Raw genomic sequence first — 24,843 nt, 5'->3', positions numbered from 1 at the left:
TACTCCAGTATTCACAAAGACATAATTATTATGTCTAATCCATCAAACAAAACATATGTATACATGATGCAGATGGATGGATAGGTAGCTAGATAGGCACAAACACAAAGTATAGTAGGTGGTAAGTAAATGAAAGCTAATTAAGATGGTACATATTGGTAGGTAATCTAGAAATGAGTAGAATTAATGTTACATATATAACACGCACTAGAAGAGAAGAGAGAGTTGCAGCAGGTGCATGAGAGTGAATTAGTTTTTAATAGGAAGAAACTCGATGAAGTTAGAAGGCTTGGTAAAAGTATGAGGAAGGTGAAGAAGGGTACTGGTTTCTTGTTGTGGGCTGGGAAAGAGGTGAAGTGTAGTAGTAGTAGTTTGGTGGTGATAGGGATAGTAGGGTTTGGTGTTCTCTTGTCCAGTAGAAGAAGATGAAGAAATGTTAGACAAGTCCAAATCCAAATCCAAATCCAAATCCAGTTGCCAATTCAATTCCAATTCTTTGTGCTTCTTCCATCCATCTTTTCCACTGTCAGCAGCAATCACTGCGCCATGCATTGATGCAGAATCCTGGAAATTTGTACATTAATGAAAAGCTGAGTGAATTTTGCACCTAAATCGAGGAATTCTTCAACTTTTTGGGGGCAACACCCTCAACAGAAAGTATACACTGCAGCTTTTACTTTCATTCTTTTTTCCATAATATACAATGCTTTTCCCTGCCCAAATTCAATATTTTTGACCTACATACATATTATTGCCCCATAATTTTGCCTCTGCTAGCTTATGTCTTGTGACCTATCCTCCCCTCCTTCTTGGGCTTCGAGCACTTATACTATTATATCAATATTAATTAAGTAGCTAAGTTAAAAAGAAAAAATCTTATTGCTATAGCTGCAGTGACTGCGTAGTCTGTACTATTAAATGTATGTATTTATATAATTTATAATAGTACTGTGTACTTACCTCTGAATTTGAGCCTATAGGGACCTTCCCGTGTTGCTCAATTTCCATATATCTCCTGCTCACTCCTGCATAAATTTCTTTAATTATATCTTAATTAAACTAGTTATTGTCATCATATTTGCATGTATGATTATAATTATAATTGCTGGGTAAACAGTGTTTTATTTGTAGTGGATTAGTTACCAGGTGGGGGTTTTTTGGCGGCCAGATGGAGCTCAAGCTGACGACGTTTCTTCTGTCGCTCTCTCGCCTTGTGGTTTTGAAACCAGTAGAAAACGTTTTTGCCTTCGATTTTTCCAAACCGCCGGAGTTTGGCTGCGATCTGCTGAATCTGCTCCGCCGAAGGAGTTCGGATTCCGCGTCTGTACATTTCCTCAAGCGCCTGCAGTTGCTCCGGCGTAGGGTTCCACCTCGTGCTCACCAGCGGCATCTCTCTCTTGTGATGATGATGATCAGCTGCAGCAACATGGTGAATTTGAGATTATTAAATTTAAAAAAAATGAAGCAATTGAGTGGTTTATTACTTACTTAAGGAATTGCTCCAGATATTAGGGTTTGGTAGGCAGCAGCAGGAGGAGGAGGAAGAAGATGAATAGATTGGGCGCGGCATCAGAGGGCGGAGCTTCTTGCTGCTATTACTATCCATCGCAATCGTCCACATTAGTATTGCTATTTAGTTATGCAGCGAAGCAAAGTGCATATGTGTGTATAAATAGTAGAATTGGAATTGGAATTGGAATTGTGTAATCTGAAGAGAAATGTAGACAAATAGGGTTTGGGAGGGTCAGAGATGGAGACTTGACGAGGAAACAAAGGGAGAGGTTTGCAGATTAATGAGAGAGAAAATGGAGTAACAAACAACAAACAACAATAGGTAGGTTGACCATACTAACACTATGGTGAAATTTGATTTAGAGAAAAAAGGGAGGCGTGAAATTCTGGGAGGTTTTTTTGGGAGATGGATACTTAAAAGCGACGTGACAATGATGAGATTATGAGGACTGTGTCATTGGGACTTCAATGTCTTGCTTCTCCTTTTTTCACATTTCTTCACATTCCATCTTGTCTTTCTCTATCCCTCTCTCTCTCTATATATAAATGTTTGATTAATGCTCAACTAATTTCCCATACCTGCCACAATTTAATTATCTTTTGTCTCTTCAATTCAATACCTCCAACTCCTTTAATTTAATTGAACTCATTCCTGCGTACTAGTGTAACATTTTGTTGAATTATTGATCCAATTCAGTTATGGCGCCCTCTCACTTATACTACTAAACCTGTTCTACATTTATGCTTTCGTGCATGCACACCCACATATATCAACATATGTATTCACATTATTAAATTTTTTCGTCTCTCTGCAACTACTTAACTATATATTTGCATTATTTTAACGTCTCGTTGCCTATTATTTCTAGCTACCATGCATGTTTTGTACACTGCTGCAAATTATTTTAGTTGTGACGTGATATTGAAAGGATTGTGAGACTTTTAAATTTCAATATTACACAAGATCTTGTAGCATTTTGTAATGGATAGTTATTATGCTTGCACAAAAATAAAGATTGTCATACATTTGACGAGAGTATAATTCTAATAAATTATTATAAATGCAATTAAATTTACTTTTATTTAAATAGATGCATGTATTGTTGTAGTATAACAACTCTCTTGGTACCACTAAACTCATATCACTATGAAAGATTAATTTTGTTATAGCAAAAATATATAAATATACATATTAGGGAACATAAAACAATCTTAAAATTATGTTTATGTCTGTGGTCCAATCTCATCTCTAAAACTGCGTATATTGTTGAACCAATAAGTGATATTTAACCCCATATGTTTTTATTTGACATTCATATGTGTCTCATTATCCGAATAAAAATTTTAAAAAAAATAGTAGTAATCGCAAAAGTTTATTTATGATGTATCTTTCGGGACCAGCCGGCGGCTCAGCTACTAATGAATGTGGCTCAAATACTAATGACGACTCTATATAGGTAGCTATATTAGTAATTAATGTCATTTTTTAATAAATATAGAATTTGTTAGTTATATATGGTGTGGTGCTTTAAAGAATATTACTGTGCAAACCATCCAATAATTAATACTAACAATTTATAGTTGAAAAATATAAATACATCTTATAGGGTTAGTTTTAAAGAAATTCTATTAGAATAATTTACTTTTTGAATATTTATATGCATTCGTCCCCTAATTATTCTTGCCATTATCGGTGTACCAATCACACCGAAATCTATGCCTGCGAAAACTCCTTATCGATAACAGATTATTGATGACAGTTATTATTATTATGTAATAATGAGTACTACTAGCTAGTTTATTTGTGACATAGTAGTACATTAATTTGTACTAGTAATAAAAAATAATTGCAGCTGGATTATCTCAATCGGTCGTGCATGCAAGCAATACTAGGAGTACTAAGTAATTAGTAGACCATCTCGCCCTATATTAGCAGTTAAACATTTAAAGATGTAATCAATGTGAATTAGTCCTGATCAGGTTGTTAGCATTTATACATATTGGCATTATTATTACTGAAGAATATATCATTATCATAGTATGTGTCTTGCTTAATTGCGTTGATTCACTCTATTTTCAATCTTGTGTCTCATTTGACACCCACGTGTATACAATACCCACAATTAGTATTAAGAAACATTTACTATTTCTGTTAATTGTGTCTACTACTGTAGCTAGTACATTATGGAGTACTGTGTTAGGAGTGATTGAAGAATTATTTGCTCAATCAAATTCCAACTGTTCTGGTATAGTAGCTAGTTAGTATTCACCTAATAATACTATTCATAACTGATCAGAGAATTCAGAATGAAAAATCAATTAATATTACGGCAGCAAAGGAGCTGCAACATATACACAATATTCTCATGCATGTAACTAGGTGCATTAGCAAGACTAAAAAAGAGACACTGAGATTAATATTATATAATTATAGTACAATGCAGCACATCCCTTGATAAATGATAAGCAAAATGAATGAAGGTTGTGTTTATATAATTATATCAGTCTAAGAGCTTGTTGCAAGTGGTGACTCCAACAGCAGCAGCAAGGTGCCAAGCAGCATGCAGGAATGGAGTTTGGGGGAGCAAGTCATCAGCCATGAAAAACGCCCCGCCTAGTAACGACGACATCTTATGCACATTATGATACATCCTCAATTCTGGATCCTTAAATGCTCTCTTAGCAAATGCAACCTGATCATACATATACATTGATTATGCTACATATATAATGATCTCAAAGCTAAGGCCAATTAAATTCAAGATGCAAGTGTGAGATCGTGTGATTCGATATGGAATAAACACCTCCATAATTCCTGTGTGGACTGCTGATACCATGAGGGGTTGTATAGGCAGAAACAAAGCTGATGCTGTCATCAACAACTTCGGGTTCTCGTTCCTAAGTGCTCTTGATAGGCACTGTCAAAGAATTCCAAAGTGAACCAATAGATACCAAAGTTGGCAATAATAAATCTTCCTACAAACTTAACCAATTTCAATGTAATAACAGAAACTTGTAGCTTAATTTAAAGAGTTATATACCACGGTAGCTGTTGCGATCATAGTGTAGTCAGCCCATCTGAGATACTTCCTCAATCTCCCTCTCGAAGCATGATACAAACTCGATGCAAGTCCTACTCCAACCAATGAATTTGCATATATTTTACAATTGACATTCTTCCTACAGGAGATACAGAATAAGATACGAATACGACAAGGCAAATACGCAACTTATCGAGTTATGTATCAAAATCACCTTGGGGCTTGGAGTCCAATGGCAATAAAAGGAAGTGAAGTAAGCACATTAGCCACAGTTTCAGCAATGTTTAGATCACCTGGACATATAAATAGATTCAATATTCCAATAATAAATAAAAACCAATGTTAAGATAGCTAGTTGGTTTGCAATACCAGTATGTGTACAACAACGGATGGGCCTCAAATAAGCAGAAACTTTCCTAATTTACAACATCATTATTACCATTAGGCCAAACACAAAACTCTCAGTACCTAACCTTGACAACATTTTGGTTGAAAGATTAAAACTTTAGGCACCTTGAATCTCTTCACTTACTGGACGATAGGCCGTTGGTGGTTGGTGCCGGTATTAGAGACTCCACAAGCTAAATCATTTTGTTTGCTTATTTCTTGGAATGAAACTGGTGAGTGAGAAACCAATTGCATTCCATGTATTCCATCCAAGGCTTTATTAGACTTCTCAGGACTCATTTTTTTAGGGAATCAGTCTTGAGCAGCTAATGAATCTGAGAATATTTCACAACTTCCATTAATATTATATCAACAATCCTGAATACTTAATACTTATTGAGGACACTATAATGGAAGGTAACTGATTAAAGCTTAAATTTTTCTTGGACAATATAGCATAAATCTGGTCTGATGAGGACAAATAAGCAGTCATGTTATATATTACTCCCTCCGTCTACGAAAATTCGTCCCGGTTTGACTGGGCACGGGTTTTAAGAAATGTAATGGAAAGTGAGTTGAAAAGGTTAGTGGATTGTGGGTCCTACTTTTAAAGTATTAGTTTTATAATAAAATGTGAGTAGGAATGACTAATGAGTTAGTGGAATATGGGGTCCACTACCAAAAATGGTAAAAGTGAAATGAGACAAATTTTGGTGGACGGACGGAAATGGAAAACTGGGACAAATTTTCGTGGACGGAGGGAGTATAGTATATCAAATACATAGTATAAAATACATTTAATTAATAAACAGTTATTGTAATAGCATATTAAGGGAATATTTGTTCATGAAAAATGAGTATCATTGGAAAGAGGTGAAGAAATGAAAAATGAAAGTGCTACACCATTAATCCTATTTCTTATACTGTATCATTTTGGTCTCACCACAAGATTCATTGCACTAATTCTCAAGTAGAGGTGCAACGACTATTCCCAACAAGACAGAGGCAAAAACAATCATCTTTTTAAGCAGAGAAAAGAACATGCCAATTTGCTGTACAACAGTACAACATATAAACATTAATTTTTTTTAATCTTCAGGTGAACACAAATACATTAATCTTTTTAATTAGTCTTTCAGAATAATTTTCCACGTGGGCCAGGCGAATTCACATCATCACTCATTTAGAATTCTCGTTCAATTTTGGAGATGGAACGAAATAAGCAAGCCCACAATTATAAAAAAACCCCATGGGATACTTTAATAACTCAAACAATTAAAACTATTTGAAATCATAGTGAGAGCTCGATGATCGCAAATAAGTATACTAAGAGAATAAAAATTAAGGCGATATCCCTCGAAATGCGACAGCACAACAAACTCGTAAATAAAATTTATATACATAACATGGAAAATTAAAAAAAGGCTTATTACTATTGTTTAAAGATTATAAAATGTAACTTTCCTTAATAATGATATTTCCAGAGAAAGAGAGCCCAAAATATACCTGGATAATGGCAATGCGCAGGGACGAATTTGGTAAGTGGTGGAACGCAAAAATGGATTGAGGCAATAAATTGAGGAAAATATGCGAATTTGAAATAAGGAATCTTCTTTTAAAATGCGTAATGCGTCGCATATTCTCTTGGTCATATATACTCATACACCTATTTCAGAAAATTTTGTCTCATTCTTTTCTTTTATTTTATTTTTCTGGATTTGATTCGGAGTGCCTGATAAAGATGTACTACTACGTAATATCACTAAATTGAATGGATTAGAATATGAATTTATTTTATAGGCCTAAACTAATTTCATGTAACAAATCATTAATGGGCCTTATCTATTGGGCCCAAAATACACCTGGACTATAGTAATCAGTACAGTATCATATTTGAAAATTTGAACCGCCTGAAATCTATACTCAATATATAAAACCGGAGTTTTGGGTAAGTTACAAAATTGCCATTTAATTTAAAAAATTATACTATTAAATATATATTAAAGGCCTAAAAATGTGGGATTAATTTAAAAAATTATATTAAATATATAATTAAAGGCCTAAAAATGTGGGATTAAGTGGAGAAGTGGGAGGTTTTAATTTAATTTGATTTGATTTATTCCACGTATTATAAATATGTAACCTTTTTAATTTTTAGTTTCAACATTCTATTTTAACCGTTGCCTCTTTCGTATTCTTCAATCCAATATTACATACTCGCACATCAAGGAATTTAGGGTATTAGCGAAAAATGATACTAATTCGATTATTATCTCTCATTGCTTTAGTTCTGCTAATAGTCTTGAATTGGTGTTGCGAATTGCTGTAAATATTAGAGGTTATGCGTTGTATGTATTACTCCTATGTTTTTTTTCTGTAGATTTTTATCTGAGTCAGTGATTAAATTCAATAATGTGGGTGTTGTTTTATTGACTGTTATTCTGTTTTATTGAGATGGTGCGTTCAATTCATGCTTATTGATAATTTTCTACAATTATAATAGTTGTTCGAGATGAACTTATGGTTGCTAGTGGAAGATCAATAGGTATGGTACGAATTTATAGTTTTCTTGATTAGTGTTGTTTTATATCAACTGGTTTATCTAATCAGATCATTCAAGGATCAATTCCAACTTTCCTTGCATATAGCTACATGTAACATCCCGCTTTTTCGAACCCTAATTTTTGAGACGTGAAAATTTTTGCATTAAATGCTTTTAATGCTATGATATATGTGGATTAAATGATGAGTGATTAATTGCAATATTCTTTGTGACCTAATTGCGTTTTGGAATTGAGTTTGAGTTGAATAGTCAAACTTGTTGAATATGTGACGTGGCTATTGAATAGTCAACATGGTGGAAAATATGACGTGGTCGTGGAATGGTCAAAGTCGTTGGAAAATGTGAAGTGGAGGTGGAAATTCGAATATGTGGATATTTTGATGTGGGGAAAATAATATTGTGGTGAATTATTTTCCTAAGGGATGAGTGAGAATTAAATAGGAGCATTATTTAAGTATGTGGAATTTTCGACCCCTCCTATTTATTGGAAAGAAATCCTATTTTTCTTGGATTTAATTATTGCTTGGGATAATTATCCAAATTAAATCCAAAGTCCAAATATTCCTTATTTAATGATGAAATTTTCGAAACCCTATATTATCTCAAGGGTGATTTTCGAAATCTCCTACCTCATGGGAGAAGGGTTTTTATTGTTATATTATTTGATCCCTTGTTTATTCTCTTCCATAAATAAATTCAAATATCCTAGCATATCTTGCCAAATCTAAGAAGATCTTGCCATATCCTATTTAAATTAGGATTTTAATTAATTCCTTGGAGTAGGAATTTGAAATTCACGCATACTACCATATTTTTGGGGAGACTATTATTATTTTCTTGATCCGTGATATTTTATTCTACTCCGTGAAATATTCAAATTAAATCATATGCTAATTAAATAGCCTAAAATTCGAAATCCCCTTTTTCCTCAACCATTTTAACGCCACTTCTTCCACCAAATCTTCTCCAAATCTTGATTTATTTAATTATTGGAATATATCTTGCACTCTATAAATAAGAGAGAAGACCTAAACCCTAGCAACACACAAAAACCGCCCCTCTCTCCCTCACTCTCGCCGATCTCTCTCCCCACCCTCTCTCAAATTTTTCTTCTACTTTCTCCATTAATTCTACATCTTTTGGAGAAGAATTGAAGCTGAAATTCGAGAATTCGTTGAAGAATCAAGATCCTATTTGTTTTCTACCGATTGTTCTATTGAAAAGGTATTTTTATTTTTTGATCTTCTCTTCTTCTACCGATCAATCGGTGTTCTTGAGTCCACATGCATTTAGAACGAGTGAAGGGGAAATTAATCGGTGAATTTGGATGCATGTGTATGTGTGGCGTGCACATGTGTGGTGTGTGTGTGCGTGTGTTGTGTGTGGAAGACACTCATGCGTGACACGATTTGATGTTAAATCTAGAGTTGTTGTGTGAATAAAAACGATATGATAATCGTACTTTGATTTTGAATGGTGATATTGAAAATAATCGATGGGAAAGGGAAACGTGAGAACATGCATGATTTTGATCCATGATTGAGACTTATTTGAAATATATGAACTAAAGGTGATAGTTCGCGTTCCCGGTGTGATAACAAGAAGAAGTGCGTTTTTGAACTCGAAGGAAATCGAAGTGGGCTTTATTCTAAACTCTCTCTTATGTTGCAAATATATGAAAGTGGAGCAATAAGGGTGGATTAAACTGTTATGCCATGCCTATAATTATTTTGGATATTGTGTGTGTCTGATGCCTAGTTTGTGAGTGCGCTCCATTAGGCTATAGGGCTATATAAACGAATTCGGGTCTAAGTAGGATCGCAAACCCTATCAGGCTAGTGTACACTGGAGATCGGGAGCCGTCCTTGCTAGTCGGCCAGTCTCGTGGGCGAAAGTGTGGCCACACTTCGTTGCACCATATGAATTGTTGATTGATGAGAAAATGGGAGGTATTATTTGACTGGCCAGTCCATGATATATATTTTGTGATACTCGATGCTGTTCTTTAAATAAATGCAAAACCTCGAGTTCACTATGGTAAGGGTGGCGTAACTATAAAATGTTTTGGCATGAGTCCACTGAGTATGTTTAAAATACTCAGCCCTGCATGTGTTTTCCCAATGTGCAGGTTGAGCGGCGATGGGCGGTCGGTGGTGTTGAGATGGTTGATTCGAATAAAATGGATGGTTGGGATTTTGAGTGTAGTCGTGTCCTCATACATGGTTTCGCTTTCTCTTGGAATGCTTCCGCTGAATATTTTGAAACTTATTACCTTTGGTTAGTTTGAACTTAGTTCTTCGAATTAGAATATGGTGAATTATTGCGTTTTGTTGGAGCTACATTAAACCTTTGACTTTTGAGCTCAGCCTATGTTAGCTATCAAATCTTGTTTTTCGTATTTAAAGCCGTTGACTTATTGCCTTGATCTTCATTAAACACTTGGTCAAATCTCTTTAAATGAAACCCTAGTCTACATTCTTGTCGCCTTAAGTTCGCCTAGTTAACAGTCGTCGTATTTATTATACCCTAGAAATGTCGGGCTGTTACACTACATGTGATCTTCATATTATTGATTGTGTAACTGTCATATGTCATCTCCTTTTTACCTAGAGATATCTTCTAATGTGAATCTTTATTACTTTTTAATAATTATTTGATGTAAGTTATGTTACTGTGAAGTTTATAACGTGACTTCTTTTGTTCAGGCAATTCTTAACGGCTGTTTTCTGGCTGATCTTGATGAATTGTCGCATAATGTAGATAATCTTCTAGTAAGGATCAGGTAAAAAAAAACTAACTTAATAGACAACAAAAGAGACATTTAAGATTGGATCTTTAAATAAAATAAGTATTATACAACATATAGACTACAGTAGAGACATTTGAGTTACACATCAGATTGTATAGTACTGATTCCTGATTTAATATTTAAATATTATATTATGTAATTTATTTTGAATTTATTATGCTTCATCGTTGATTTGTATAGCCTTTTGATTTTCATCTAATTAAAATTATTACTCATATTGTTCATTGTTAATATTAATTCTAATTTTATTTAATTAATTTAAAATTTAAAATTAATATTTTTAAAATATATTAATATATGCATAGCACAAACGTAAAATATATTAATATATGCATAGCACAAACGTAAAATATATTAATATATGCATAGCACAAACGTGACGTTCGTGTACATTTAAAATACAACTATAGTCTATATAAAAGAGATCAATTTGTTGACCAAAGAAAGTCAAAGGACCTAGTCGATACATAAATGACATTTTTGGGCCTACCAAGTATCAAGGCCCGCCAATGTGTAATTACCTATCTATGTCCCGCATTATTAAATATACGCTTTAATTCGGTCAAACTAACAAACAATATTTTTTGGCACATAGTTTAATTCAAAGATTATCAAATTGCAACAGTAACGTTGTCTCAGTTCAAACTCTTTGACTGCATAGTTGAAAATTTGAGAGAAAGATCAGCATTAATGAATTACATTGCATCATAAGGGTTTAGATTGAAAGTCAACTTAAAAGTCGATATGGACAGAAAGCTAAAATACACACACGGCCGGTGGGATGTGGTGAACATATGGAAGAATTGAAAATAAATTCTCTCTATAATTAGTAGTAATTACGAACTTAAAAAATCACATCACACAAAGCCAACTATACATACATACTATAGTAAATTAATACATTTTGATAAATTTGAGAAAAATATAAATATAATTAATTTAAACATATATGATCCGCAGACAGCGGCTATTAATACTGGAGCGTCTAAGTTTCTCCAACCAACCACAAAACAAGAGTCCACGTTAACACATATTTCCACAATACCACCACCATTCCACATCCAAACTTCCAAACCAAACCCATTAATTCTTTCTCTACTTTACTACCATAAACCCCAAACTATTATTACTAAACAAGAATCCAAGATGTGCATAAGAAGGTTCCAGGATTCAAGGGTCAAGATCATGTTACTAAACCCATAAGATAAGGAGTCATCACCTCTCTCTCTCCTTTTAATTTATGCATAGGGTTTATTAGAATATCCCATTCTGTCTCTTCTCTTCTCACCTCACCTTCTCATTCCACATCTATACAAAATGTCAGCTGAAATTAGGAGGATCCATTGTAGAGCAAGAATTGTAGTATTTTCAATAAGCTTCTTCCTCTTGATACTCTCACAACTTTGCGTATCATCGTCGGCGGAAGCCGGGATCAGCCGCTCACGGTGGTCTCCGGCGAGAAAAGCGCGGTTTCATGGCCCTTCACACCACCATGCAAGAGGTCCACAGCCACTGTATGAAGAAGACAAGAGACTAATACACACAGGGCCTAATCCTCTCCACAACTAAGCTCTATCTACTGTGGTTAGTTAACTTCTAGCTAGAGATTTTTATTTATTTTTTTGGAAAAAAAAAAAAGAAGAAGAGGGGAGATTTATTTCTGCCATTTCTCTTTTTGTTCTTTTCTTCCTTCTGAATTAGACTTAATTATAGCAACCTCCTTTTTTAGCTTTCTCAGCGATTGTTAAATGAGGTCTGACGAAAAAAAAAGGAGGAAGAAACAAGCCTACAAGCCTACCTGCATTTGATGTTTTCTTCCTTTTGGAGTTTTTATTTTATTTATTATTTTTAACATTTGTGCTGCTATATTAATTGCTGCAATTACTCCTCTTCATCTACTCAACTTTTTTAGTATTCTATTGTTTTGCTTCTGCTGCTTAAAATTCTCGCGGAAGAACCGATCGATCTATACACTATAAATTTCAACTATAGGTTTGATAATTTTTTAAAAATTTGTGTGTGCATAGATATATAAAGCGTAGCATCTAAGGAAATGTTGATTTCATGTCATCAAGAGACAAGAAAAGCTAGGAAATTAAGGTATCTGTGAAACTTTTAGGGGGCTAAGGCTAACTACTGATTATACATTAACTATTAGGTGCGACAGTGTTACCTGCACACGCTCTCTGTAAATCTGCGTATACCTCATTATTGTCTACTGATTACATTTGGAATCAATAATTTCTCTAGGAAAGATCAAGCTTCTAAATTCTGCCAAAATACATACACACATAGGTCCCTGTATATATATTTTTGAAAAATTTGTTTTAATTAGTACTCATCTTAATGACCAATCTTATTGGATCGCCTAATTTAATTGATACAACTAATCCGTTATCTAGTAAGACATCACCGGTTCGCATAAATATTTTTATGGTCATGTTTACCAGAATTCCGGAAGATGTTAATCTTAATCAAACTAACAACCTATAAAAATTTTCTTAAAAAAATTGACAGACATGGAGAATTTGGCAACTTATAAACTAACAATTTTTGAGTGCATGTAATATCAAAAATTAATTTTACTTTTGCAGTGGATGTAGTACACATCTATATTTGAAATGGGTTTGAGTTTGCAAGAGGAGTTAATTTCTACACCAAAAATGAAATTTGATGTATGGTTGGATATGGTATTTGATTATGTTTAAAAAAGGACCTAATTGTATCAATTAAAGTATGAGAAATTATTAAAACAAATTTATTATATAAAGATCTAGTGCAATAAGTAATAAGAATGTGGTTTTGTGTACTGTATACGTATTTATAATGGTGGCCACAGAAAATGATATTAGTAGGGGCTATATTTTCAAAATTTTCTCTACAAGTATATTTTAAGTAATTTAAATTATTAATAGGGGCTTTTGTATAATAATTTATACTTTGGATAAATTTTTAAAACAGTTAATAGAAAAATATTAAAAAATTCAATTCATTAGGACTTAGCCCCTTTTAAGTTGTATGCTAGTTTATTATACAGCACATGATCAGCCACAATCCCACATTACGAATAGAAGAATTTGAAAGAAAATTGAGGGTGAATTTGCAAGATAATGTAATAGAAACATTGAATTATAGAGGATTGATTATTCCTAGAAGTCCCAATATATTTTTGTTGACTTAAATGCTTCAATGTCTCTCACTCACGCATCCACGAGATTTAAAAATTCTGCAACCGAACATCAATTAATTACACATTCATTTATTTGTCCTATTTTATTCAAACTCGTTTAGAGCAATCCAGCTATGCAGGCATTAAAAGGCCATTTAAGTTCCACACGTTACCGCTCAGAATTCGATAAAAATCAGTTCCATGATCATGAACAAATTATTTGTTCAATCTGATTATTTATTTATTTTGTTAAAAATAATAAAAGATTGATAACATAAATGAAGTTTTAATTAATTATTAGTTACTGTTAAAAAATAAGGAAGAACACAATCAACTAGTACTCCATTTCAGATTATTTGGTGTGCCTTCACCTTTTCTAAAAGGAGTGTTGATTATCTGTAGGTGGGATCTTAAAAAGAAGTAGGAGTATTGAAATTACAACTTCCTTGAAATTGGAAGCTTCTTAGTTCTACCAAATCCATAAGACCATAGTCCATAAGCGATGGTTTCAAGGCAAAGATTCTGTGTTGAAGCTCGAAAATTGTAAACAAATATATGAATGTTTGGCTAGCTAAAAAATGAATATGGTGTATTATAATAGTAAATTTTAATGTTGAAACTTGAAAGCTGTTGATCGTATATGATTTGGTTATGCAAGTATGAAGGGAGAATGACGCACAACACAAATGAGTGATCATGATGAAGTTGCAATTAATGAGAGATGAAGCTCAAGCACCAACACCTACCCATTTCATATTAGCACTAAACATGGTTGGTGGTTGGTTAATTTGCATCATACGAGTACTATCTTTTATATCAACTTAAATATATTTGCCATCTCAAGAAACACGAGTTTTGAAATGTATATATATAGTACATGTCTCTTTTTTAATAAAATGAAAAAGATAAAGAAAATACCTATTATGCCCTTGCACTCTGCCCCTTCTTACATTCTTCGTCCCCACATTAGCTCCTTATTTTTGACTCACTTCATATATTTTTTTAATGCTCAAATTTAAAGATCCTGCCACAATGATCTTAAATTTGAGACCTCGTGCAACAGTGATCTCGAATACGAGATCTTTAGCCTCAGGCATTACCACTTTGCGTTTGACCAATTCAATCATACTCTTCTTACTTTTGTTTAATGACATGTGAAAGAGAGTGAGATAGAGCGGGGATTGGGAAGGGGGGCGCAGTGATTTTCGGGACTGGAGCAGCACCGATCACCATTAGTGTGGACAACAATGTGAAGACAACAAAGAATGACAAAGTGTTTGTCTTAAACAAGATACGGCGCAATCGAATTGAAAGAAAAAAAAATTGGAATACAGCCCAAAAAAAATTAAAACCTTAAGTAGAATTTTACTATAAGTCGACGTAGCATATTTAACCCGCCAACCTAAATGGGCTAATTGGATTCCCAATTAGACAATACTCCCTATGTTCCATGTTAATAGAGTCACTTTTTTTTATTTTGGGAAGTTAGTTAATTAAGTCATTTTTAATTTTAGCAAAAAATAATTCTCTCTTTTACTTTATTTTTTTTCATCTCTCTTACTTTTTTCACCATTCATTTAACACATTAAAGAAGTGTCTCTATTAATGGAGAGATTATTTTTTTAGCACTTGTACTTTAATTTAGTCAAATATTATTCATGTGTCAATTCAGTTGTTTAAATTTATATTTTTTTGGCGTTGTTGTGAATCGTGAGTCGTCTAAAATACATGTATACATTTTAGAATAAAGTGTTGAGACTGAAGGGATTTATCAGAAGTAAACGTTGTAGCGTTTTTGTAATACTTTATGGTGAAATGCATGTATACATTTTATGATAAACGTTTGAAATAGTAGGGAGTTTTTGTAATACTAGTATTTGATTGCGGGATTAATTTGATATGAAATTCGTAGAGTCAAACAATTCCACAAAGTCAACACGTTGAGGATAGGTAAGGTTAAAAAGTAGGTGGTTCGTTTTTCTTAATTTTTAATTGCTACTACCGTAGTGTAGGGCACTGTAGAGAATCCGTGGTAAATGAAATCTTACTCACAACTGTCCTATGCTGATAGCTCCCCCAACCAATGGCTACGCCGTCGCCATGGCACCAGCGGCCGTTCAGCTCCGCCGCACCAACTTCTCTTCAATCTTCCACGATTTTCCCAATCTATTGCAATAACCGCCACCTTGCTATCCCTTGGTCTCCGAATTTCGAATCATCCTCTTCATGCTGCTCTTCTGTCAATAACGGCTCCAGTAATGGGAGAAACAGATTGAGAGGGAAATCAGTAGAAGTGGTAGTCGTTGACGCTGATCCGGAAAATGTTAAGTCGTTCGATTCTCCATTGAACAGGAGCGGATTTGACGGTAGAAGGTTGAGTTTCAAACCGGTGTTTGGAAAGCGAGCATTGTGGCGGAGGATATTCTTTGCATCGAAGAAAGTGAGGAGCATCATTTTGCTCAATTGCATCACCATTATTTACGGTAACGTTCTGAATTTGAGATTTTTGTTGTTGTGATTGTAGCAATTTTTAGTTTTTATTTAGAGATAAAAGTCTAGTTTGTTGATCGGGTTTTCAAATGGCGTATGCGTTGACTAGTGTGAAAAAAGAAAGGGAAAGGTTACATATTAAGAACATTGATGCTGAATCTAAACAGTAACGTTAATTTGAACCTACTTTGTTAATTGAGATAGCCTTACAAGTAAACTGGTGAGTTGAAATTGGTGTGCAAATTTATAGTTTAAACATGTTGGATGAGTTTGATAAACTGCCATTGCCAACATAGCAATTAGCAAATGGTGTCAAAGTGAAATGCCTGAATTGAAAATTGTAGGTTATGGCAATAAAAGGGATACTTAGTGTAACCATTTCATTGCAGCTAGTAACATTCCAGTTGTTAAGGAAGTTGAAGCTATTATCGACCCTGAGGCTTTCACAGTTGTGCGGTTTGCTGTGGCTGCCATTCCGTTCATTCCGTTCGTGTTCCAAGCTAGGAATGATTCTCATACTCGTAAAGCAGGATTGGAGTTGGGATTTTGGGTCAGCTTAGGGTACATCTTGCAAGCCCTTGGACTTCTCACATCTGATGCTGGACGAGCATCATTTCTTGCCATGTTCACTGTGAGAACTCTCAAGATTTTGAATGTTGCTAACAACTAACAAGGCATTGTCAAATGGGAGTACTGAGTGTTTTAGCTTCTCCTGATTTTTGTGATGTTCAGGTAATTGTTGTGCCTTTGATTGATGGCATTCTAGGATCTAAGATACCTATATATACATGGTTTGGAGCTCTGGCATCGATCATTGGAGTTGCAATGCTGGAATCCAGTGGGTCACCTCCATGCGTAAGTGTCTACCATACTGATGATTACCATGATAGATTGTTCTTCAGTATGGCTCTGGATTAAATTTTTATTCAGATACATTGTGTTTCCTTGAATTGCCTTGCTTAATCCATTCAGAGTCCATATGTGTGCACACGAAATATCTCTCGTCTAATTTGCTGTACTTGTTTACAGATTGGAGACTTGTTGAACTTTTTAAGTGCTGTGTCTTTTGGGATTCATATGCTAAGAACTGAACATATTTCAAGAAGCACAGAACGAGAAAATCTTTTACCACTCCTAGGATATGAGGTGAGGTCATAGCTCTTTATTTTTCCTGTTTTTTAATCTTCATGGTTGTCATGGAAGTTTAGCTAATGAAACTATATAGATATGCGTTGTTGCCTTTCTATCAACCCTTTGGTACTTCACTGAAGGATGGTTTGCTGGAGATATCAATGCATCAAATCCATTTTCTTGGACACCGGCAATAGTTTTAGACTGGATTTCGTCGTTCCCTTGGATACCTGCATTGTATACTGGGATTTTTTCAACAAGCTTGTGCTTATGGGTGGAGGTATGGTTTCTTCATTCTTGTGTTGCCCTTACCTTATGGGATTATTCAACTGTTGGCAAGCGAATAAATATATGGCACTATGCAGATGACAGCGATGCGTGATGTTTCGGCTACAGAAACTGCGATCATATATGGGCTGGAACCTGTATGGGGCGCTGGATTCGCTTGGTTCTTACTTGGTGAGAGATGGGGAGTGAGTGGATGGATTGGAGCTGCTCTGGTTCTTGGTAGACCCCACTCCTTTTCCTCCTTGCATACTTTTTTTTGTCCAGATTGATAATCAATGTGAAAATAGTCAAATACCAATGCTTTTTTTGCATTATACCAGAAATCAAATTGAGGAGTGTTATTTCTTGTAGGTGGGAGTCTAACAGTGCAGATAATGGGAGCAATGCCACACTCCTCGTTGCAAGAACGTAGCGATGAGAATGGATTTATTTCAGATAACAAGAACAATTTCAAGTCTTCAGTTGTGAGGGGTACAAAAAATCCATCTGATTTGGTAAACAAGTGAGTATGCATGAGTTGTTATGGCTGCCACTTGCAATAAATCCTCTTGCAACATGAAATAAATCAATAATGGCTCCTAGGATTGTAATTTTTCTTTTGGTTTTCAGTTTCAATTTTACCTTTCATGTTTTACTTATGATATAAATTATTATTTTATTATATGATAAATAAAACCTTGTTCCGATCTCATTTATTAAAGTAATAATAGTTATTTAATCAAACTAATAATAGAAAATAAATTTTTTTACTAATGTGTTAGTTTTTGCTAGTTTCGGTTTCATTCTCGGATGTGAAAGCATAATATAGAACTTAAATGCATTTTGGACCAATCTAATGAGCTTGGAGAGTTATGGACTCATTAATTTTTAATTGGGCTTTAGTTATATAAGTTGATTAGGATGAAGACTTAGGTTTTAAAAGAGATACTCCTAGTAGTAATAGTAGTATTTAATTAGTTATTTGGATTCTACACCACAACTTTTTCCACAAATGGTACTAAATTGTTGAAACCCCTTAATATTTATTCCAAGATAAATTATTTAAGCTGCATTAATTTCTTGTAATTATAATCATAATAAAAGAAGTACATATACCACAACTTTTCCACAATATTTTTTCAAACGTAAATTTATAATCTAATGCTGTTAGTTCATTCATTTCCGAGATGTCTATTCTTTCGAAATATTTTAGTATACAATATTATTCCCAAATTAGTATAAAAATGATTTCAGCCTGACCACTGAATATGTACATCCTTGAGAGTCTCACAATTAATTAAGTTTGGAATATGATTCTTCAATCGATCCGTCACAACTCACTCAGCTCCACCTGGAAATCAAAAAATGCAGAATTTCAACTTTTAGTCATCCAATGACTGATTAATACTGCACAAAAAACTATCATCCAATTAATTGTTGAATAAGAACTACCTCTTTAATTGTAGGTGAGATATATTTAGGCGAATTTGTAATTTTGGAGAAATCCACGGTATATAGAGTTTTCAGATTAGGAAATTCTTTAAAATTTCACTTTGTGAGAGACGCGTGAGCCTCATGCGTCTTTCACTTTAATGAATCACATGAGACACATGCATCTTTCATTTGTTTCTTGTGGATTCTGATTAATTCAAGTGAAAGATGCATGAGGCTCATGCGTCTCTCACAAAGCTAGGAAGCTTTATCATAGTCCATACGTAGACCTCTTCAAATTAGAAATTCGCCGCTATAATTATGACAGGGAATTTGCTCTTTTTTGAATATCAACTATGATGGACACAACTAAGAAAATATAAATGCAACGTGAATTCATGGGCCAAGAAAGGAGGATATGGATGGATGTAATTATCATTAACTGATTTTATTCCATTTTATACTTATTAAACTTTCTTGTATTATTTCTATATTGGAGTACTTTAATTATATTCCAACACTACTATAATGCAAGAAATATAGTAAAATGAGAGTAAGGCCGACAGCTTCAACATGAAGATTAGCAAAATATAGTAAAGAATGTGAGGATAGAATCACGCTGCGCCTATATGAAGAGGCCGGGGATGTGCATACGAACTCATCATATCCGATCGAGATAGAAAGAATGGCTCATGAGGTTTGCGAGAAGTTGGTATCTCAGGTTTGCATAAAATCTGATGGAGATGTGTTCCACCAACTATTCAGAGAGAAACCACATAAGATATCGGGCATGTGTCCCGATAAGGTCAAAGCATGTGAACTCCATCAAGGCCAATGGGGCAGCGTGGGATCGGTCATCTGCTGGAGCTACTTCCTTGGTATATATATCTCTGACTCTTATGTAGTTTGTTTGTTTTGTTTTGGTGATAATACATACATATGATATGGATGTGATGCGCAGATGGGAAAGAGAGGGTGGCGAAGGAGATAATCGAAGCAATAGATGAGGAGAAGAAGTCAGTGACGTTCAATGTGATAGAAGGAGACTTGATGGAGCAGTTCAAGGTGATGAAACTGATAGTCCACGTCGACACCAAAGGGGAAGACAACCTCGTGACGTGGACTCTCGAGTACCAGAAGCTCAACAAGGATGTTGCTGATCCTCACTCACTCATGGACTTCTGCCTTCGCGTCACCAAAGATATCGAGACTCACCATATCACCCCTGCTTGATTAAAACCTACTACTATCATTTTCGATTTAACTATCTACGTGTGCCTGCTCATATAATTAAACTCTCATCAACTCTCTATGTTGTATGCCGGTTTGTATCCTGCTTATATATAAATAAACTATCATGTTGTGTGCAATTCTTTGTATCATATACTATATAGCTATCTGAATCTGTCCAGCATATAATTAATTTAAAGTATTCAATTTGATTTTTGTTATAAACGACAATCAAATATTGATAAGCTTGATGATATTATACCAAAAAAAGCAACTAAGCAAAATGAAGCCAGTTCTAATAACAGAAACAATATAAGTACAAATTGGAAATGATATATGAGAGAATTAAAATAGATAGTGAGGTAGATGTGATTTGGATTAGACATGGAGGCCTTTGCAGCCAGGAATCTCAATCCATTCAATCTGGAGTTGGACTTGTCCGGATTCAACATCATTGAGTTTGAGGAGCATGTCTTGTGTCATCTTCCCTCCTTTGGTCCACACAATGAAGCTATCCTCAACCAGGCAGTTCTCCTTCGTCGGCTGCACCCTCTCCACTTTCGTCCCTTCCGGCAGGCTCTGCAGCCCCAGCTTCAGGCATTTTATCAGCGGATCGATGTCTATCTGCGCGCTCCCCATGCTGTCATCCACCGTGAACGTGTCCTTGTCGTACACAGACTGCATAAAACACACATTTTAGATCAGATAACGAAATTATATGTAATAGTATGTAGTAATAAGCATATATACCAGCATTATGGGAGAATCGAAATCCTTGATGTAGATAGTGAGCTCCTCATTCCACACAGGGTTGCAGTTGCCCCTCACAACCTTGGTCTTGACCTTCTGGTTGGAGCAAGAGACGATGCAGTAGGGGTCGCTGCTGAGGGTGTCGCGCACAGCCAGATCGATCCCACGGCGCATCCTGATGCGGATTAGTCCTAGCACATCCATGAGCTTGGCTCCAACGACGCTGCTGCCCTCACCCTTGGTTGATCCTGATTTTCCTCCTTCCTTCCTTCGCTTCTCCTTGATCTCGAAACAAGTGTGGGAGAGTTTGAAGGGATAGACACAGAGCTGCTCAAGCTGACTGCAGATATTTAAGGAGAACCTATACCACCGGCCATTGACCATTACCTATTCTATACATTACGCCTATCAATTAGTATTTTTTTTTTTACCTCTTTCTCCTATCCACTTTATTCTAACTCTAACTCATCCTTCCATTCCCACCTCCATCCTTTTATTATATACATGCATTTGTTCCCACCATTTTCTCCCCAACCATTGTTTTTTGGCCATTGCTTCTGTTTTCCACCATCCATCATCTATTCATTCATTTCATATCCTAAAAGTAGTATAGGGTTGGTTGATACAATTCTATTTATACTAATGGAAAGATGGAGTAATACAAAATCCAATTTCAATACAATAATAAATATGACTTCAACATGATCACGATGAATATAAGCAAATTTGTTGAGCCAAAGTAGTAGTACACTTTTTTCGGCCACATAAAGCTCCATATATTGCCTTCTCACAACTACTTTATCCTTGACTTCCTCCTCCAAGCTTCTTCTTCATCTTGACCCTCTTCCACTTTTTCAACTAAGTTCAGGTGATTGCCTTTGTGGTAGTGAGAGATCGATGTCGCCAAGGCAAGGGAAAGTGATCAAGAACAGCATCATCTACTTCAACTTTCTTACGTTTTCCCACCAATTTCGTTCTCCCAATTAACAAACATTATACCTCAAAGCTCAAACAAATACGATATAACGAATCTGTTTAGAATTGAGAATTTCAAGATTCAGCTTTTTTTAACATGATTGAAAATCCACTGCTTTACTCACTGGAAGTCGCTAACAAGTGAGTTTAAATAATTAAAGAAATGAATAAACCTTGAACTTTTTTTTTTTTTTTTTTTTTTTTTTTTTGAGCAAGTAAGCAACATTGTACCATAACTTGAACCTTGAATAAACCTTGAACTTGTTGATCAAGGGAACTCAAACATTTGCGTTGGACGTTGGTTGTGGGGACTCAAATATCATAAAGAGGTACCTACTTATTTCCTATGTTGAATTGTGTGAGAGTCAAAACCTTTTAAGTTTGTTCATAAACACTTAAAAACAATTAGCTGCACATAAAAGTTTTAAATATACGAAACGAAACAATAACAATTGGCAATGAGTTTCACACTTTCACTTAACGAAGAAAACAACTTTATTCATGACCTCCAAGGTGTTTACATTATTGAAAAAATAAATTAAAAAAAAACTCCAAATCCTCATTCTAGTGAGAAGATATCTTGTGGCTTCGACATTTGGTGAACCAGGACTTCCAAATCCCGCCTCCGCCGGCCTTCCGCCGCGGCGCGCTCTTCATTTCATCCGTCTGCGGCTTCTTGCACAGCACGAAGTTTCTCACGCCGGCTGATCCAATCGCCGCCCACGGACCCAAAGCTGCGCCCAAAACATTCAATTAATCACCAATTAACATTCGATTTTGCCCTTAATTACGTAATTAACGGTAACAATATACCTTCGGTTCCGGAGATTGGGCAGTAGAGGGTGAAATGATCGAGATTGGATCCGAGCACAGGGAGCCTGCCCTCACGCGCATACGATTTCAAAGCAGTGTCGATCACGGTGCCAACGAGCTCATCCTCGCTAACCACGAACCGGATCGGCCCAGCGCTCCCCAGCACCGTCACGCTGATCAGAAACCGATTGCCCTTCGCCACCTGGTTCTTCTTCTGCTTCTGAAGCAACATTTTATTTATTTATTTATTTTCAATTTCAATGGGAAAAAAAGGAGGAATGAGAATCCGAGAAAAAGAGAAGAGACGAAAATCCTTGACAAAAACGAATTTCGCGAAGGGGGGACCAAAAAGCAAGGAATTCACGGGTCGACGCCGAGGCAGCGGTAATACCAGCCCTCCTTGCAGGATCCGAAGCAGAAAGAAACAGAAATCCCCCTTCTGGATGAAGAAGGGACGACCATTAACGACAAAGAGGGGATTTCCACCATTCACAATGAAGAGAAAATTCGAGATTATTAGCGATGGAGCCAAAGGAAAACTGGAATTCTATACAGAGAATTCTGGATTATGATGATGGAGAGAAGAGAGAGGGGGATTTATACGGAAAAGATGCAATTAGGGTTAGGATAGGATTGCAATGCGCGGTCGGTGTTGAGATGAGGATCGGCTGGATTTTGGGAAAGGGTGAAGAAGTACGATACGACGCCGCTTGGAACAACCAACCCACGCAAGCCTTGATTTATTTACTGACTGGGCCCCACCTCGACACCATTAATAAATAGCCTTGTGTTTTTGGCATATGTCCCTTTTTCTCAGTCTCACATCTCTATCTCATTCTCTCACTAATTTTTCAATTCACCACTCTTTTTTTAATCATCCGATTAAGAATTTAGATCCTAAAACATCGCATCTTTCCCACAAATAGGAATCAAGTTGTTGAATTAAAAAGTGATTTGTCTTTTGAGAATCATTGCTCACCAATTAATTTAAAACAAATACCTGTGTATATATGACATAATAATTGTGGATCCATGAGATCCTTGTACTTAGAGCATTCACAATGGAAGGGTCCTTCAATAGGATTCTTCCATTCCATATCAGTATTTGTCCAAAGGGTCTATCTCTTTGCAATAGAAGGGTCATCCCATAGGACCTTCCTATTCCATTTCATTTCCACATCATCACCATTTCATTTAAATTTTTTAGCACTTCTACATTTAATATGTTATCAAATTAAATATATAAGAACAAAAAATATTAATACGCAAATCTTCGTTGTATTTCAAAATTGGAAAATAGAATACAACGAGAAGCAAATTTTACATAAAACTAAAAATAAAAATAAAGCATCAGTGCCTACCCCTCTATCCCCAAATTTCTTCAATCATATCGTGTTGTAGACGATTGTGGGCCTCTTTTTGGCGTATATCAACAAATGCCCGAAAACGCTCGGCGTATCCGTGAGGGACACCCTGCCGGTGGGACTCTCTAGCCACCCCGTGGCTGAAGCCTGCAATGTGTTCGACGGGGACGTCGGCGACATCTCCATCTTCACTCTCCACTATCATGTTATGCAATACGATAGCCGCGTAGATGATATCGGTGATATCACCCTTGTAGAAGAATCGCGTCGGACCTTAGATCAATGCAAAACGCGATTGGAGCACACCGAAAGCCCGCTCCACATCCTTTCGCGCCGCCTCTTGCAGTTGGGCAAAATAACTCCTTTTCTCCTCAGTTGGACAACTAATCGTCTTCAAGAAAACGGGCCAACTTGGGTATATGCCGTCCGCCAAGTAATACCCCATCTGATGCTGGTTGTCATTCGCGGTGAAGTCAACCAAGGGGCCTATTCCTTGGCACTGGTCGTTGAACAAAGGCGAGGACTGCAGGACATTTAGGTCGTTGTTCGACCCGACCACACCAAAGTAGGCATGCCAAATCCATAGGCGTTGATCGGCAACGGCTTCCAGAATGATGGTTGGGTGTGTGCCCTTGAACCCGCTCGTAAATTGGCCTTTCCAAGCGGTCGGAAAGTTCTTCCACTGCCAATGCATACAATCTATACTTCCCAACATACCCGGGAAGCCGTGCACCCTCCAGTGCAAATCAAGCAGGAACTGACAATCTTGTGCGGTCGGTTTCTGCAGATAGGTGGGGCCGAAAGTCTCAATCACGCCTTTACAAAACATCTTCAGACAATCGCGACCAGTTGTGTCGGCGACGTGAAGATATTCATCGAACATGTCTGCGCATCCTCCGTATGTCATCTGC

The 24,843-nt window shown here is 35.8% G+C and overlaps 6 protein-coding genes and 1 long non-coding RNA gene across 7 annotated transcripts; 3 read left to right on the top strand and 4 right to left on the bottom strand.

The window, feature by feature from the left end:
* Nucleotides 1-10: 10 nt before the first annotated feature.
* Nucleotides 11-2,018, bottom strand: LOC125191052 (uncharacterized). The gene is made up of 4 exons (XM_048088514.2): nt 1,489-2,018; nt 1,144-1,416; nt 961-1,025; nt 11-564 (listed from the first exon to the last, which is right to left on the bottom strand). The coding sequence occupies exons 1-4, from the start codon at nt 1,619-1,621 to the stop codon at nt 250-252; spliced, it is 786 nt and encodes a 261-aa protein (XP_047944471.1). The 5' UTR covers nt 1,622-2,018; the 3' UTR covers nt 11-249.
* Nucleotides 2,019-3,899: 1,881 nt separating this feature from the next.
* LOC125189266 (uncharacterized) lies at nt 3,900-5,240 on the bottom strand. The gene is made up of 6 exons (XM_089057887.1): nt 5,086-5,240; nt 4,923-4,969; nt 4,768-4,846; nt 4,554-4,692; nt 4,317-4,430; nt 3,900-4,205 (listed from the first exon to the last, which is right to left on the bottom strand). Exons 1-6 carry the CDS (start codon nt 5,238-5,240, stop codon nt 4,014-4,016), a joined length of 726 nt encoding a protein of 241 aa, XP_088914013.1. The 3' UTR covers nt 3,900-4,013.
* Nucleotides 5,241-11,337: 6,097 nt separating this feature from the next.
* On the top strand, nt 11,338-12,210 carry LOC125191371 (uncharacterized). Its single transcript, XR_007171090.2, has 2 exons — nt 11,338-11,896; nt 12,042-12,210. It is a non-coding gene; the product is annotated as an uncharacterized LOC125191371 (long non-coding RNA).
* Nucleotides 12,211-15,488: 3,278 nt separating this feature from the next.
* LOC125186240 (uncharacterized) lies at nt 15,489-18,081 on the top strand. Its single transcript, XM_048082592.2, has 7 exons — nt 15,489-15,964; nt 16,361-16,602; nt 16,704-16,826; nt 17,001-17,117; nt 17,197-17,382; nt 17,468-17,609; nt 17,742-18,081. The coding sequence occupies exons 1-7, from the start codon at nt 15,565-15,567 to the stop codon at nt 17,894-17,896; spliced, it is 1,365 nt and encodes a 454-aa protein (XP_047938549.1). The 5' UTR covers nt 15,489-15,564; the 3' UTR covers nt 17,897-18,081.
* Nucleotides 18,082-19,458: 1,377 nt separating this feature from the next.
* LOC125186241 (kirola-like) lies at nt 19,459-20,170 on the top strand. Its single transcript, XM_048082593.2, has 2 exons — nt 19,459-19,678; nt 19,762-20,170. Exons 1-2 carry the CDS (start codon nt 19,486-19,488, stop codon nt 20,031-20,033), a joined length of 465 nt encoding a protein of 154 aa, XP_047938550.1. The 5' UTR covers nt 19,459-19,485; the 3' UTR covers nt 20,034-20,170.
* A 96-nt stretch (nt 20,171-20,266) lies between these two features.
* Nucleotides 20,267-21,292, bottom strand: LOC125191173 (protein C2-DOMAIN ABA-RELATED 7-like). Its single transcript, XM_048088663.2, has 2 exons — nt 20,781-21,292; nt 20,267-20,708 (listed from the first exon to the last, which is right to left on the bottom strand). Exons 1-2 carry the CDS (start codon nt 21,162-21,164, stop codon nt 20,409-20,411), a joined length of 684 nt encoding a protein of 227 aa, XP_047944620.1. The 5' UTR covers nt 21,165-21,292; the 3' UTR covers nt 20,267-20,408.
* A 940-nt stretch (nt 21,293-22,232) lies between these two features.
* Nucleotides 22,233-23,279, bottom strand: LOC148926902 (uncharacterized). The gene is made up of 2 exons (XM_089058805.1): nt 22,569-23,279; nt 22,233-22,489 (listed from the first exon to the last, which is right to left on the bottom strand). The coding sequence occupies exons 1-2, from the start codon at nt 22,798-22,800 to the stop codon at nt 22,320-22,322; spliced, it is 402 nt and encodes a 133-aa protein (XP_088914931.1). The 5' UTR covers nt 22,801-23,279; the 3' UTR covers nt 22,233-22,319.
* Between the last annotated feature and the right edge of the window lie 1,564 nt (nt 23,280-24,843).

Source organism: Salvia hispanica, chromosome 5, assembly GCF_029641045.1.
Source record: "Salvia hispanica isolate PSC_SH4W2 chromosome 5, Shi_PSC_v1, whole genome shotgun sequence".
Classification (NCBI taxonomy): Eukaryota; Viridiplantae; Streptophyta; class Magnoliopsida; order Lamiales; family Lamiaceae; genus Salvia; species Salvia hispanica.
Note: the sequence above shows the minus strand (reverse complement) of the source record. Positions and strands in the feature narration are given on the sequence as shown.

Bases quoted from the DNA above. Each gene is read 5' to 3' on its own strand.
- LOC125191052 (XM_048088514.2), bottom strand. From the start codon at position 1,621: ATGTGGACGATTGCGATGGATAGTAATAGCAGCAAGAAGCTCCGCCCT. The intron at 1,417-1,488 runs GTAAGTAATAAA...ATGTTGCTGCAG, and splicing joins TATCTGGAGCAATTCCTTAA to CTGATCATCATCATCACAAG. The intron at 1,026-1,143 runs GTAACTAATCCA...AAATTTATGCAG, and splicing joins CGCCAAAAAACCCCCACCTG to GAGTGAGCAGGAGATATATG.
- LOC125189266 (XM_089057887.1), bottom strand. From the start codon at position 5,240: ATGAGTCCTGAGAAGTCTAATAAAGCCTTGGATGGAATACATGGAATG. The intron at 4,847-4,922 runs GTATTGCAAACC...TTATATGTCCAG, and splicing joins CCGTTGTTGTACACATACTG to GTGATCTAAACATTGCTGAA. The intron at 4,431-4,553 runs GTATATAACTCT...ATTCTTTGACAG, and splicing joins TGATCGCAACAGCTACCGTG to TGCCTATCAAGAGCACTTAG.
- LOC125186240 (XM_048082592.2), top strand. From the start codon at position 15,565: ATGGCTACGCCGTCGCCATGGCACCAGCGGCCGTTCAGCTCCGCCGCA. The intron at 16,827-17,000 runs GTAAGTGTCTAC...ACTTGTTTACAG, and splicing joins CCAGTGGGTCACCTCCATGC to ATTGGAGACTTGTTGAACTT. The intron at 17,610-17,741 runs GTAGACCCCACT...TATTTCTTGTAG, and splicing joins TGGAGCTGCTCTGGTTCTTG to GTGGGAGTCTAACAGTGCAG.
- LOC125186241 (XM_048082593.2), top strand. From the start codon at position 19,486: ATGGCTCATGAGGTTTGCGAGAAGTTGGTATCTCAGGTTTGCATAAAA. The intron at 19,679-19,761 runs GTATATATATCT...TGTGATGCGCAG, and splicing joins CTGCTGGAGCTACTTCCTTG to ATGGGAAAGAGAGGGTGGCG.
- LOC125191173 (XM_048088663.2), bottom strand. From the start codon at position 21,164: ATGGTCAATGGCCGGTGGTATAGGTTCTCCTTAAATATCTGCAGTCAG. The intron at 20,709-20,780 runs GTATATATGCTT...TGTTTTATGCAG, and splicing joins TCGATTCTCCCATAATGCTG to TCTGTGTACGACAAGGACAC.
- LOC148926902 (XM_089058805.1), bottom strand. From the start codon at position 22,800: ATGTTGCTTCAGAAGCAGAAGAAGAACCAGGTGGCGAAGGGCAATCGG. The intron at 22,490-22,568 runs GTATATTGTTAC...TTTTGGGCGCAG, and splicing joins CCCAATCTCCGGAACCGAAG to CTTTGGGTCCGTGGGCGGCG.